The sequence below is a fragment of the Eutrema salsugineum genome, unplaced genomic scaffold, assembly GCF_000478725.1.
Source record: "Eutrema salsugineum unplaced genomic scaffold, Eutsalg1_0 scaffold_3, whole genome shotgun sequence".
NCBI lineage: Eukaryota > Viridiplantae > Streptophyta > Magnoliopsida > Brassicales > Brassicaceae > Eutrema > Eutrema salsugineum.
In genome coordinates, this window is record NW_006256756.1 from 308,076 (window position 1) to 320,159 (window position 12,084).

At 35.8% G+C, this 12,084-nt stretch overlaps 2 protein-coding genes across 3 annotated transcripts; both read left to right on the forward strand.

The window, feature by feature from the left end:
- Window positions 1-872: 872 nt before the first annotated feature.
- LOC18014938 (F-box protein At4g00755) lies at window positions 873-2,983 on the forward strand. Of its 2 annotated transcripts, none has more exons than XM_006396209.2 (6): window positions 873-960; window positions 1,265-1,404; window positions 1,494-1,913; window positions 2,026-2,189; window positions 2,276-2,394; window positions 2,486-2,983. In XM_006396209.2, exons 2-6 carry the CDS (start codon window positions 1,290-1,292, stop codon window positions 2,754-2,756), a joined length of 1,089 nt encoding a protein of 362 aa, XP_006396272.1. In that variant the 5' UTR covers window positions 873-960; window positions 1,265-1,289; the 3' UTR covers window positions 2,757-2,983. The 2 variants fall into 2 exon arrangements, with proteins under 2 accessions (XP_006396272.1, XP_024010527.1); XM_024154759.1 differs by lacking the exon at window positions 873-960 and adding an exon at window positions 981-1,064.
- A 6,544-nt stretch (window positions 2,984-9,527) lies between these two features.
- Window positions 9,528-11,571, forward strand: LOC18014769. The gene is made up of 3 exons (XM_006396210.2): window positions 9,528-10,121; window positions 10,569-10,686; window positions 10,778-11,571. The coding sequence occupies exons 1-3, from the start codon at window positions 9,528-9,530 to the stop codon at window positions 11,353-11,355; spliced, it is 1,290 nt and encodes a 429-aa protein (XP_006396273.1). The 3' UTR covers window positions 11,356-11,571.
- The last annotated feature ends 513 nt before the right edge of the window (window positions 11,572-12,084 follow it).

Here is a 12,084-nt window from a genome sequence, read left to right on the forward strand (position 1 = left end):
ACTTGCTTAAATTTTCCTAACAATCCCTTTAACTTGTGCTCAATCTTATTATTCTCCCAAGCTTATTACTTACAGTTATTTTTATCTGATCAGTATTACAATTACATTATCACTTTAGGTTTATACTTTACAGTATTACAACTTCCAGCATACATATTTTTTTCTTGATCAGTATTACACTTTACTGTGAACAATAATTTTTGTTTCATCCACAATTGTAGTACTAATGCTTTTTGTTTCTCTGTTGCTGACTTTTTGTATGTGCAATTGTTTGCTACTAATAAAATGGTAATTTCAGTAAAAAAAAAAAGTTATTACGATATTAGGGAGGAAAGCTGAATAAAAAGTTAAGAGTGTTGAGATAATAAGAGGCAAGTGGTTAACTATGAGATTGCGGAGGATAAGTTCCATTGTGCTCGAGATGTAGAGTATGGTTGATATTTTTACCCCGATATGAGAGTATTCTTTTCTTTCATGTTTTTTTTTTTTTTAAGATTCTTTTCTTTTCTTTTCTTTCCTTTCATGTTGCATATGTATAATAGTAGCTTCTGGATACAATGACGACGCCAAAGTCAAATCTTTTTTTTTTACGAAAAGAGGTAAATATTTGTTTTTGTTTTGTTTGTTAAATATGCAACCGATTCTTCATCATAACTTTCGATTTCCTTGGAATAATTACGTATCAAATATATATGTATTTCCTTTTTGTAAGTCCTATTTGTTTATGCCATGAATTAATTTTGAGATTAATAATTAAAAAGTGACTAAATAGTTTATTTTAAAGAAAAAAAAATATTATAGCGGTAAAAAAAGAACTGTACCTTGGCCCTAACTCTTAACGATGTCGGTCTTTCTTTACTTGACCTGAATATAAATCATCGCATCGAAGTTCTCCTCTCTCTCCCAATTCATTTTCTAGGGTCCCTATCGCTCTTTATCTGATTTTCGATAGCAATTTAGGTAAAAGTTTCTTCCTTTATATGCTTTTTTCTGATCGAATTCTACATTCCGTCTGTTGTTTCTGCGGCTCATCGTCGAATTCATCCGATTGCGTGTATTCCGCGGTGGAAATTTTAACCCTTCGTCCTTCTTTTTAATTTCTAGTTTCGTTCTCTTCCCGTTGATTTATGAATTTGAGTTTCCCTGTCCAATCTATGAATCCTATCTGCTTCGATTATCAGAATTTTACCAAAGCACTGTTCTTTTTCTGTCAATGCTCAAGTAATTTTCATACTTGATTTTTGGATTTTTCAATATTTTGTAGGTTGATTTCAGTTTGATCGAACGGGATGGATTTCGTAAACAGTCTTGATACCGACATGTCGCTAGCAATTTTTTCGTGTCTAGATGACCCATCAGATCTTGTCCGTGCTAGTGCTGTCTCACGTTCCTGGCGACAGTTTGGTAAGAGCTCAGATTCCCCTTTTATTCTCTTTCCAATTGAATCTTGAGTAATGGTGGTTAATGTTCTGAGAATGGGTTTGCACTTGCAGTGATTAAATACAGCTTCTCCAAGAACCTGTGCTTGAAGTTGTTCCATCGGTTAAACAGTGTGGATCGTGTAATAGAAATAAGTAATGATAGGAATGAAGAGTCATCTGAAGCCGGGTCAAGCAGTCTCATGGATACAAGGGTACTAGAAAGAGAGCACAGGGTTTATGCCTTACTGGCTAGAGGATGCACATCGTCTCCTATCCAAAGCTGTATTGCCGATGCCATTATAGCGTCTAGTACTGATAATTTCCCTGCAGAGAGCATCTTAAACACACTCGAAGAAAGAGATCGAATTGGTGGAACCCCTTCGTATTGGTCTAGTACAGGACAGCACAAGACTTCTGTGCCCGAAACACTTCTTTACAAGTTGAAGGGTGATTTGTGTGTCATTACTGATTTCAGCATTCAGCCTTTCCAAGGTGGTACCAATGTGTGTCATTACTGAGTTCAACACTTCTTTACAAGTTTAAGGGTGATTTGTGTTTCTTATAGATTTTTTGTTTGCTCAACTGTTCCCCATTTTCTCTCCAGCTTATTTTCAGCCCGGAGTTCCGATATACTCTTCACATTATGTTCGTTTCCGGTTGGGTCACCAGAGTAAAAGTTCACAGGATAAGAAAGGTGAGCCAGGAAAGATTCCGGTTGAAAACGACTATGTATGGACTTACACTTCACAAGAGTTTCCGGTTGCTCAGGTGTGTTATAAATCATTGTCGTCTAGATCATGATATATATCTTTGTTCCTGAACTGTTGATAATTAGTAATGGTTTTCATGAGTAGGAAAACCGGTTGCAGAACTTTAAGCTTCCAGAACCCGTTATGTGCATTGGTGGGTATATGCTTATCGAGTTTCTAGGTCGAGTTCAGACACAAGAAGTGGATGGCTTATACTACATATGGTACATCTTCTCTCCCTATTGGTCTAGATTCCTTAAAAACTTTGCAAACTTCGGCACTTTTAAAGTAGTTTTTGGTTGATTGTTTTTGCAGCGTGGCGCATGTCAGAGTGATGGGAAGATCACTAGCAAAATCGTTTGAGGTGGTAAATCCTGATGACTCAGGAAAATTTGGGTTGAAGGTAGTGAGTTACAGTGATCCACAAGAATTGGATGAGATGGAAGCAGAGGCAGGGCAGAGTCCGTTTAGGCCGATGAGAAACCTTGAACAGCTCTTGAATTTCCTGCACAGGCATCCTCTTGACGTCGAGTATGTTTGGCCTGAATCAGACGAGGAGGATGCTGAATCAGACGAGGAGGTTTAGCGTCTGAATTACTACTTCCAGTTGTTCTTTTATTTATTTTGGCTTTGCTTCCATTGTTATAGGTGTGATCCATCTATCCTGAGCGGTTTTAAAAGCTTTTTCTCCAGCCATGCTGACCCTATCTCTCTTTTACAGTGTTGTAAAGATTGTCAGTTTTCTGAAATAATAACGAATTACTAGGCTTTGTTGACTATATTCCTCTTGTGTATACGGTTTGGTTTAAGTATCATTTCCCTGGTTATATCCGTTGAGATTATATGGTCGGGTTGTTGCTTGTCGTTCCAGATAATCGATCAGTGTTATGTTCATTAGCAGAAGATAAAGGAATTTATTGGAAATCTTGAAAAAAAACGGCAAAGCCATTTTAGTTTACATGTGAAGACGGCTACTGAAGAAAAACAGAGAAGGTCAAACGTGTAACTACTTATCCGCGAGAAACGCAACTAAAAACCAGAGAAGGAACATCTCATTATACATAGGCGCGAGACAGAGCAATGAAGATGTTTGTACTTTGTGTTAAGGTTTTAAGCTCTTTAGTGAATATCTAATCGGAAAGCTCCTGATTCGCTTTCTTCTCCAAATCAGATGTAAAATCCTGTCCTTCTTGCAGAACAAATTCGAGGTCAGAGAGGCTGATTGCATCCTGCATCACTTCTTCATCCAACGCTCTATGTGTCTTCTGCATTTGTAGCTGACCAACAATATCCCTGTTTGAGGACTCTTGCGGAATCTCATGACAACCCACACAATCCCCAACGCTCTCCAAAGGCTGAAAATCTCTCGCCCTTCGAGTTCATATTCCACTGTCCCATGACCAAATTTGGTTGCTTGATAGACACCAAATTTGGGACTGAAGACAACTCCAAATTTCAAGTAATTAATCTCAAAGATCATCTATTACAAAGAGGACCAAATTTGGGACTGAAGTTATATATGCACGTGATTATGTATCCTAAATCACGTGCATATATAACTTCCACGATACTGCAATCACTCCAGTAATATTTGAGATCCGAGGGGCTCACCAAAAGCAGCAAAATTGGTAACAGGTTGAGTGGACCAATTTTTCTAGTTCCTCCTTCATGCAAACCAGTTCTGGCTCTCTGTGTTGGTTCCTTTCTTTCATTGTTTGGCTTCTTCTGAATGCATCACAACAGTTTGCACATTGGTAGATACATAAATTACAGAAAAGAGGAGATAGAAACGTGAAACTCACCTAAATTTGGAATAGCTTCTAAAGTTCAGCTTTGTAAGTCATTAACGCACTTCTCCCCAAATAGGAGCTGAGCACAGACCCTAAAACCAGAAATTACTGAACGTGCAGTGACAAGGAAGGTAAAAGAAAATATATACAGCCAAGTTTCATTCAAACCTCATCTTTACCAACGGAGATGATCTTTTTATGTAAAAAAAGAAATATATATAGTGAAAATTCCTCAAACTAGCCTTTAAGGTTGAAGAAATGACAAACCTAACCTAACATATTGAAGGGCTTACTTGATTAACCTTATAAAGTTAGTCTAAGTCCATTTTATCCAGATATTGAATGTTATTACGAAAATGCCATTATGATTTTCTTTTTTTAATTTTTTTTTTCGAAAAAACTTTAATTTCGAAATTTTTTTTTAAAAACTATTTTTTTGAACGAAAAAAGCAAAAAAAAAAAAATTGCAAAACCAAAACAAAAAAAAATAAAAACCCTAATTCATTTTCTTCTCTCTCTTTCTCCAGCTCCGCTTTCTTTCTCCCATGGAATTGCTCTTCTTCTTAACCATTTCATTCCTCTCTTGCTCTCCTCTTTATCTTTTCTTTTGTTTTGTTAAATTTTGTTGTATGAATAGATATTCTTTATGAACTTCAAAGCATCGATGTTTCAGATCGAGAAAAACACAACTTGCTCTACCGATTTTTTGTATCAAGAAGCCTCCAACGTTTCCAAACTCGGAGATCTAGATCTTCCCATGGCTTCTACAATTCATTCTGCTATTATGTGAGTTTTTTTTCGTTTTTTTTCAAATTCTTTGATTTTTTTCTTGATCTGGATTTTTGGATCTAATATCAACGATAAACTATGGAGATGTGGCGGTTGGCGGTGACTCTTAAGCAGCATTCTCGCCGCGTCGCGCACAACCGCAGTGGATAAACGTTGTTTCGATGGAATGGTGGTGTTGTGGAGGTTGTCGGCGGCATAAATTTTTCTGTAAAAACCGTAACCTTAATTTTTTTCAGGTACGTTTGGTAGATATATTTGGAAATCGATTTTGTATTTTTTTGGTTGTAAAGTTCATAATATGTGATGGTAGATTTATTTGAAACACGGTATGTAGTTTGGTAGATTATTAGTTATTTGATGGTAGATATATTTAGAAAACGAAATGTGGTTTGGTAGATTTATTAGTTATTTGATGGTAAAATTATTTTAAAAAACGATATCGTTTGGTAGATTTATTAGTCATCTAATGATAGACTTATTTGTAAAACGATGTGGTTTGGTAGATTTATTAGTCATTTAATGGTAACTTATTTGAAAAATGATATGTGTTTGGTAGATTTATTAGTTATTTATGGTAAATTTATCAGTCGTATATATTTGAATTTTATATGTGAATAACAATATTTGTTTATTTTTTTCTGACAGATTATGGGCTTTGCCATGGTGAACAAATCTTTGATGGGATATCCAGCATCGATCCGACATGTTTTACTATGAATTGTAGATTTACATTTGGTAGATTTGTTTTGAAATGATGGTAGATTTATTATTAAATTAATGGTATATCTATATTTGAATTTGAAAAAATGATAGTTAGATTTTGAATGATAATATTTTTGTTTTCAAATTATATTTGTCGTAAAACATTGACCCATACATTTCACATTTTTATCACATTTGCTAGTAATGTTATTATTTAATTTGATTTATTTCTTTACTTTCACTATGATGTATACCATAACTGAATAAAATTTTAATCAAAACACATGACTAAAATCATTTGACATTGTGATGTTGTAAAAGTTTATGTAAATAGAGTTAAATGTAACAAATATTCAAAAATAAAATCAAAAGATCATAAGTTAAGAGATGGTAAATATGACATATATGTTCAAAGTTAACATGAAAAACAAAGTTATCTTAGAGAAAAGATATATCATAGAAAAAATATTCATGTTAGAAATTTTTGACCATTGATTATGACATCTATATCGTAAAGACCAATACTCATCTGTGATCGAATCACAGTTAACCGACATAATCTTAGCAAACTCATGCAAAGAAAACGTCAATGGTAACAAAACCAAGTCAAATATAACCATGGAACAAGTCTACCATATGTACGAAACCTGTTTAACATACAACATTCCAAACAAGTCTACCAAACCGCTGGTTTTTTCGTAGATAGTAGAATACATTTAGGAAAAAAAAGTAATTTCAATCCAAAAAGTCAAATGTCTGCCAAACATTAACAACTAAGTCTACCTCAAGCATGGAAAATAACTCTACCATAGAAACAAGTCTACCATAAGCACCTCATATGTCTACCAGATCGAGGTTATCTTTGTAAATATCAAACTAAATTAATCTACCACATGATTATTATAAGAAGTCTACCATACGTACAATAACTCTACCAGATTACATAAACTCTACCAAACTGACAAACAAATCTACCAACATTCTGTAAGTCTGCTTCATGTAACAAATAATCTACCACTTACCAGAAGAAATTTTATTTCAATTTAAATCTACCACACAACAAACATATCTACCACAAAACAAATAAATCTACCAACATTTTGTAAGTCTACTGCATATAACAAATAATCTACCACTCACCGGAAGAAATTTTACTTGAATTTAAATCTACCACAAAACAAACATATCTACCACAAAAGCAAAAAATCTACCAACTAGATATAACTTTACCATAAAACAGATATATCTACCGTCACATATTGACAACTTTTTTCACATAAGTCTACTGCCAAAGGACATAAGTCTACCAACTCAGAAATTAAATCTACCTCATGATCAATAAATCTACCGATAAAGTCAACTATGCGACAAAGTCAACGCTTTCTTTAACAAATCTACCAACACGTTTAACAAGTCTACCATTCATAACAACAAATCTACCAAAATATAATAAATCTACCTCTCATCATCAAAACTTTACCAAGATAAGTCTACCAACATTTGTAAACTCTACCAATTCTCGAATAAATCTACCATCGACCTAATAACTCTACCGACAAAATTTTTGCGTTGACCAAAATTTGATAAGTCTACCGTCAAAGCCTGGTAGACTTATCAAATTTTCAGCGCTATATTCTGCCTACGTGACATTCAAAAAGTAATGACATTTTCGTAATTATGTTTTTTTCAACAAAGGCCAAAAGGATGTTTTGGGTATACTAGGTTAGTTTTGTAAAAAAATAAAAGTGCGTCAAACAAGTAAGAGCAGGTCCATTAGAGAGTCTTCAGCTTTTTTGGGCACAGGTTCATAGGTATATTGGATTTTAAAAAAAAAAGAAAAAAGGCCCATTTCTGATGAACTGATCCTTCCTGTCGACCCTGAAGAGCTCGGCTTCAGCCCGTATCCGAACCACGTGGCGCAAGCGGATTGGACGAAAATGAAGGGTAATTTTCGGAAAAAAAAATTTCTAAGGGAAAAAAATCCCCGGCTCTTTCTTTCCTCTTCGTCTTCTCCGGCGATTTTCATTGAATCCATCGAAACCGTCGATTCCGTCGAGACTATGGGCAGAGCAGAACAAAAGCTTACAATCTGGTGATGCGATTTGTATGGGAAGATGGTGGATTCAGCATCGGAGCCTCCCTTTGCAGCTTTTCAAAAGCTTTACCCTAGAATCGCCAAGCTTTTGAAAAGCCCCAATTACATAACTAAAACTTCCCTCTTACCTGTAGTTGGAAGCTTATCCCAGGTTTGTGCGATGTGGTTAATCTCTTTTCTGCTTGGCTCTACAAAATTACAATGCCTTAACTTTATTTTCTTAGATTGAAATACATTTTTTGTGCTTTGCTCTAGTTTTGGCTAATTGTGTTTCTCTGCTAAGTAATTGGCTCTGTAAGTCACACACACACTACAATACAAATACTCTGTTTAGTTAAGTTCTAGCCAAGGCATCAAATAAAAGAGCCATTACACACAAAATCTCTCTTTCTCTCCCTCTCAGGTGAAAGAGAAGACAATTGGTGCAAGACAGAGCCAAGTGAAGACGATCATATTCCCAGAAGCTAACCGGGATGACTTTGATGAGCTCGAAAACTACTTGAAAGAAGGACTCGATGTTCATTTCGTCCATGAATACAAGCAAATATTTGATCTAGTATTTGGATGTAATAATGAAGATCATCAAACTGATTTCAGAGAAGAATACGAAAGGGTAGGAATTGAAGATTATGTTGGCAAATCAGCTTTGTATGATCAAACACATGTCGGAATTTCTATGTGGTTAGCTATGACGTACAGAGGCGGCTCAGCATTGTATGTGACGACAACACTTGAAGATAAACATGATGGCCAAGGCTGTCTCTCTATAAGGAGCCAACCTGGGGAAGAGGTGCTAGCAAGTCTTGACATCGCTTTTGATCTCGCTTACCAAATCCTTCTCGAGAAAAAACCTGAGAACACGTTCTTTGAGGATTCCGTGCTTAGCATATATTTGCCTACTTATTCCACAATTAACGGTACAAGCGCAGGCTGCACCATTCTCACATCCTTTCTATCACTGGCCATGAACAAACCAGTGAAGAAGAATCTCGCAATGGCCGGAACACTCACTCCAACTGGTAAAATTCTTGGAATTGTCAGCGTAAGTCAACAGTCAACACACTACACTATTACTATACTCTGTTAGCCTTTTTAGCTAACGATTTAATTGCTTAAGAAAGAGCCATTATACACAAAATCTCCCTTTTCTCTTTATCTTAGGTGAAGGAAATGACCATATGTGCAAGAAGGACTCAAGTCACGACCATAATATTGGGTTTGTTGTTGTTTTAGTATGAACATTGGGTTGTGATGGTTTTTTTGGTTAAGTATGAACTTGTTTTGTATGAACTTTGGGTTCTTCTTTACTAATAATTATTGTGTGTTTTAATTTTTTTTTTTTTTAAATAAAATTATTTGGGATGAACCCAAAATGGGGTTCACTAATGGAACCCAAAAATTAATCCAAGTTCTTCCCAAACTTTAAAACCAAAAATAATTAATATTTTAATCTGATGAACCCCACAGAGGGGTTCACTAATGAACCTGGTCTAATATAGATACTTTCTAAAGTTTTTTGTAGTAATCCTTCCCATATATATATTCTCTAGTCACTACAATAGTCATCGTCAGGTCACTGGACATTGTGACTAGACACAAGAACTGAGTATAACAAAGCTCCAACAAACCTTTTGAGTTGTTTTGATTATAAAAATCATAAACTAATAAGTAAAATAAGTAGAAGCTCCAAATCCTCGCAACTCGTAGTCGTAGAGCGAAACATCCTAGGTCCCACATATTTTGTCTTATTCTCTACCAACTAACTTAAAATTATATTATGCAAAACCTCTGTTTTCTTTCTTGCTCTCAGTCCTGTGATCATCTTGAGATCTCCATCAAGAAGCTGCTTCTCTCTTTCCACAAACTCTCATCAGCCACACTTAAAATACATCTTACCACTCCTAAACACTTCACTAGCTAGTCCACTTCTCTCTTTCAACATATTTTTCTTATATTCGGAGCCAAAGAGAGCGTTTTCAGGATGGAACTAAGGCCGAGAATGCTCAAAGACTGCCTTTTGGAAGATTCCAATTCCTGTTCATCAAACGGGTTCAAATCGATTCCAAGACGGCCTACTCTCAACCAGTTCCCACTGATACCAACAAAGAGGAAAGAATCCAATGCATTGCAGGCTTTGATTAACGTCGTTAAGAACCTCCGTTCCAACGCCGTCAAATCCACTCCATCAGGGCTTTTACCAAGGAGCCTTTCTCGCCGGTTATCATCCAAGAACAAAGCAGTAGAAAACAAAGCAATCATCACCGTCGTTCGAGTCAAAGACATCGTACGGTGGAGCTCCTCCAAGGACCTGCATGAAGAAGACATATCACATTTTGAACCGTCTCCACCTCGTCAGTACACGACCAAGACGATCACGACAACAACCACGGGATCCTCCACAACCAGCGGCACATCCTGCAGCAGTTGGTGCGACTCGGATTTTACTTCTGAGTTTTTACCGTCATCATGGGGAGGAGGTAACGTTGAAAAAGAGGGTGGTGAAAACAAATTACTATGTGTCGGCGAAGATTCTTGCACAGCAGTAACAGACGCCGACACTGAAGTGGGACCTCAGGTAAGAATACTATATTTCTTAAGAAAATAATTAAACTCACTCCAATTATAACATTAATAATTAATCAATCAGTTTAACTAGTAGTCTAGTACATGCATAAGTAAAAAGAGATCAGAATCAAATCAAGTTTGAAAAAGAAATGAGATCTTATGGGTTGACTTTGCTTCAACCGTACGGTCGACCATGCTGACTCTATACACGTGCAGCTGTTCGGTAATCTAAAATTCACATCAAGACAAAACAGAAGCTGTCTTTTTCTTTGGTAATAATATATTAGAATAGTATGTGCAATGTATACCGACTAAATTCTACCAATCTAACCATTTATGCAAGAGGGCTTACTTAGAAGAGCAGTTCTGCATTAACATTTAATAAACTTAAATTATTACACTATATATATATATATAGTTGGATGATTTGGCCTAATATGGGAATGATCATGGTCAGGAGGACTTACAATGTGAAAAAGAGCAAAATAGCCCCGTCTCTGTTCTTGAGATTCAACATGGGGAAGATTCCGAAGCATCAGACTCTTCTTTGAGTCAATGCCTTGACAATGTGGAAAGTGCGTATAGATTTCCTTCATTTCAATCAAAGCAAGTTATTTTAGACCTCAAAGTTTTGAAACACACGCTATGTGTAATGATTTTTGGCAGGAACAAAACAAAAGCTCATGCAAACGATTCAACGGTTTGAGAATTTGGCTAACATTAGTCCTTTCAATTTGGACGAATGGGTCTCAATGGATGAGGAATCTTGCACGGAAGAAGGACTAGAGACAGATATCATATATGATGATGAAAATTGTGATACTGGCAACATAGAGGTTGAAGATGAAGACGTTGATGAGGTTGAAGAGAAAGCAGCTCAGCTATGGGACCGAGTCAGAGAAAGACATGCCATTTGGATCCACGAAGAACATCTGATAATGGACTATTTCAGAGATGAACTGATGCAAAATACAAACTCATCTCACGAAACTTACAGAGATTATCAACACTTTGAAGACGAATTGGTGGGCGAGGCAAAAGAATGGTTACAGGGACAAAGAGTATCCGAGCTTGAACGTGGAACAGGTGAGCAGAGAAGACAGGCATGTGCTAGAGAAATTGAAAGACAAGACTGGAACGAGAAACGGATGAAGGAAGAGCGGGAAGAGGTGGCTGTGCAGATTGAGGATGGAGTTTTCAGCCTGTTGATGAAAGAAACTTTAGATGCGATCTGCCAATGCTGATTCCAGTCACATGAACAAAGCAAGAAGCAGAATCAATGGTTAAATTCTCCTCGGCAGATGAATCGAACTAATGGTCATGAAAGCTGCGAGAAGAAGACAAATGTAGCTATCAAACTCATTCAGGTATCATAAGTTTAAGCTTATAACTTAGCAGGCAGAAACAGTTTTGATAAGGGCGGGACAGAGTCTTTTTGCTCTACTTTCCGTAAGAATAAAGCAAAGGAATAATACATTGTACATTAAGCAGTATACATTCATGTCTTTTCATAGAGATCAGTTGCTACTCTACAGCAGCATCTAAGTCATAAACGAGCTTAAAAATGAACAAGATTGATTGCAAGATAATCTGACTAATTTACCCATGTACTCCCTCTGGTTTTCATTAGTTGTCGTTTTAAATTTTTGTTTTTTTTCAAATTAATTGACGTTTTCAATTTTTAATTAGATATTTAATGATTTTTGATGTTTTGTAGCCATTTGTATTCTGCAGAATATTATATTATTGGTTGAATTGTGTTTAAGTATATCGGTAATGGTGTTTTTGTTTTGGAAAACTAACTGATGAAATATTTCCTTAATTTGTGTGTATCCTTCTAAAACGACAATTAATCAAAACCGGAAGGAGTATCAAACAAGAGAGTTACCAAAAGAAATAGGAACACACAAGTGAATCAATAAACTAAAAGGGGTTTAAATTAGATATTAATGATATTAATTATAGATGTTTAA

Bases quoted from the DNA above. Each gene is read 5' to 3' on its own strand.
- LOC18014769 (XM_006396210.2), top strand. From the start codon at position 9,528: ATGGAACTAAGGCCGAGAATGCTCAAAGACTGCCTTTTGGAAGATTCC. The intron at 10,122-10,568 runs GTAAGAATACTA...GATCATGGTCAG, and splicing joins ACACTGAAGTGGGACCTCAG to GAGGACTTACAATGTGAAAA. The intron at 10,687-10,777 runs GTGCGTATAGAT...GATTTTTGGCAG, and splicing joins ATGCCTTGACAATGTGGAAA to GAACAAAACAAAAGCTCATG.
- LOC18014938 (XM_006396209.2), top strand. From the start codon at position 1,290: ATGGATTTCGTAAACAGTCTTGATACCGACATGTCGCTAGCAATTTTT. The intron at 1,914-2,025 runs GTGGTACCAATG...TTTTCTCTCCAG, and splicing joins CAGCATTCAGCCTTTCCAAG to CTTATTTTCAGCCCGGAGTT. The intron at 2,190-2,275 runs GTGTGTTATAAA...TTTCATGAGTAG, and splicing joins AAGAGTTTCCGGTTGCTCAG to GAAAACCGGTTGCAGAACTT.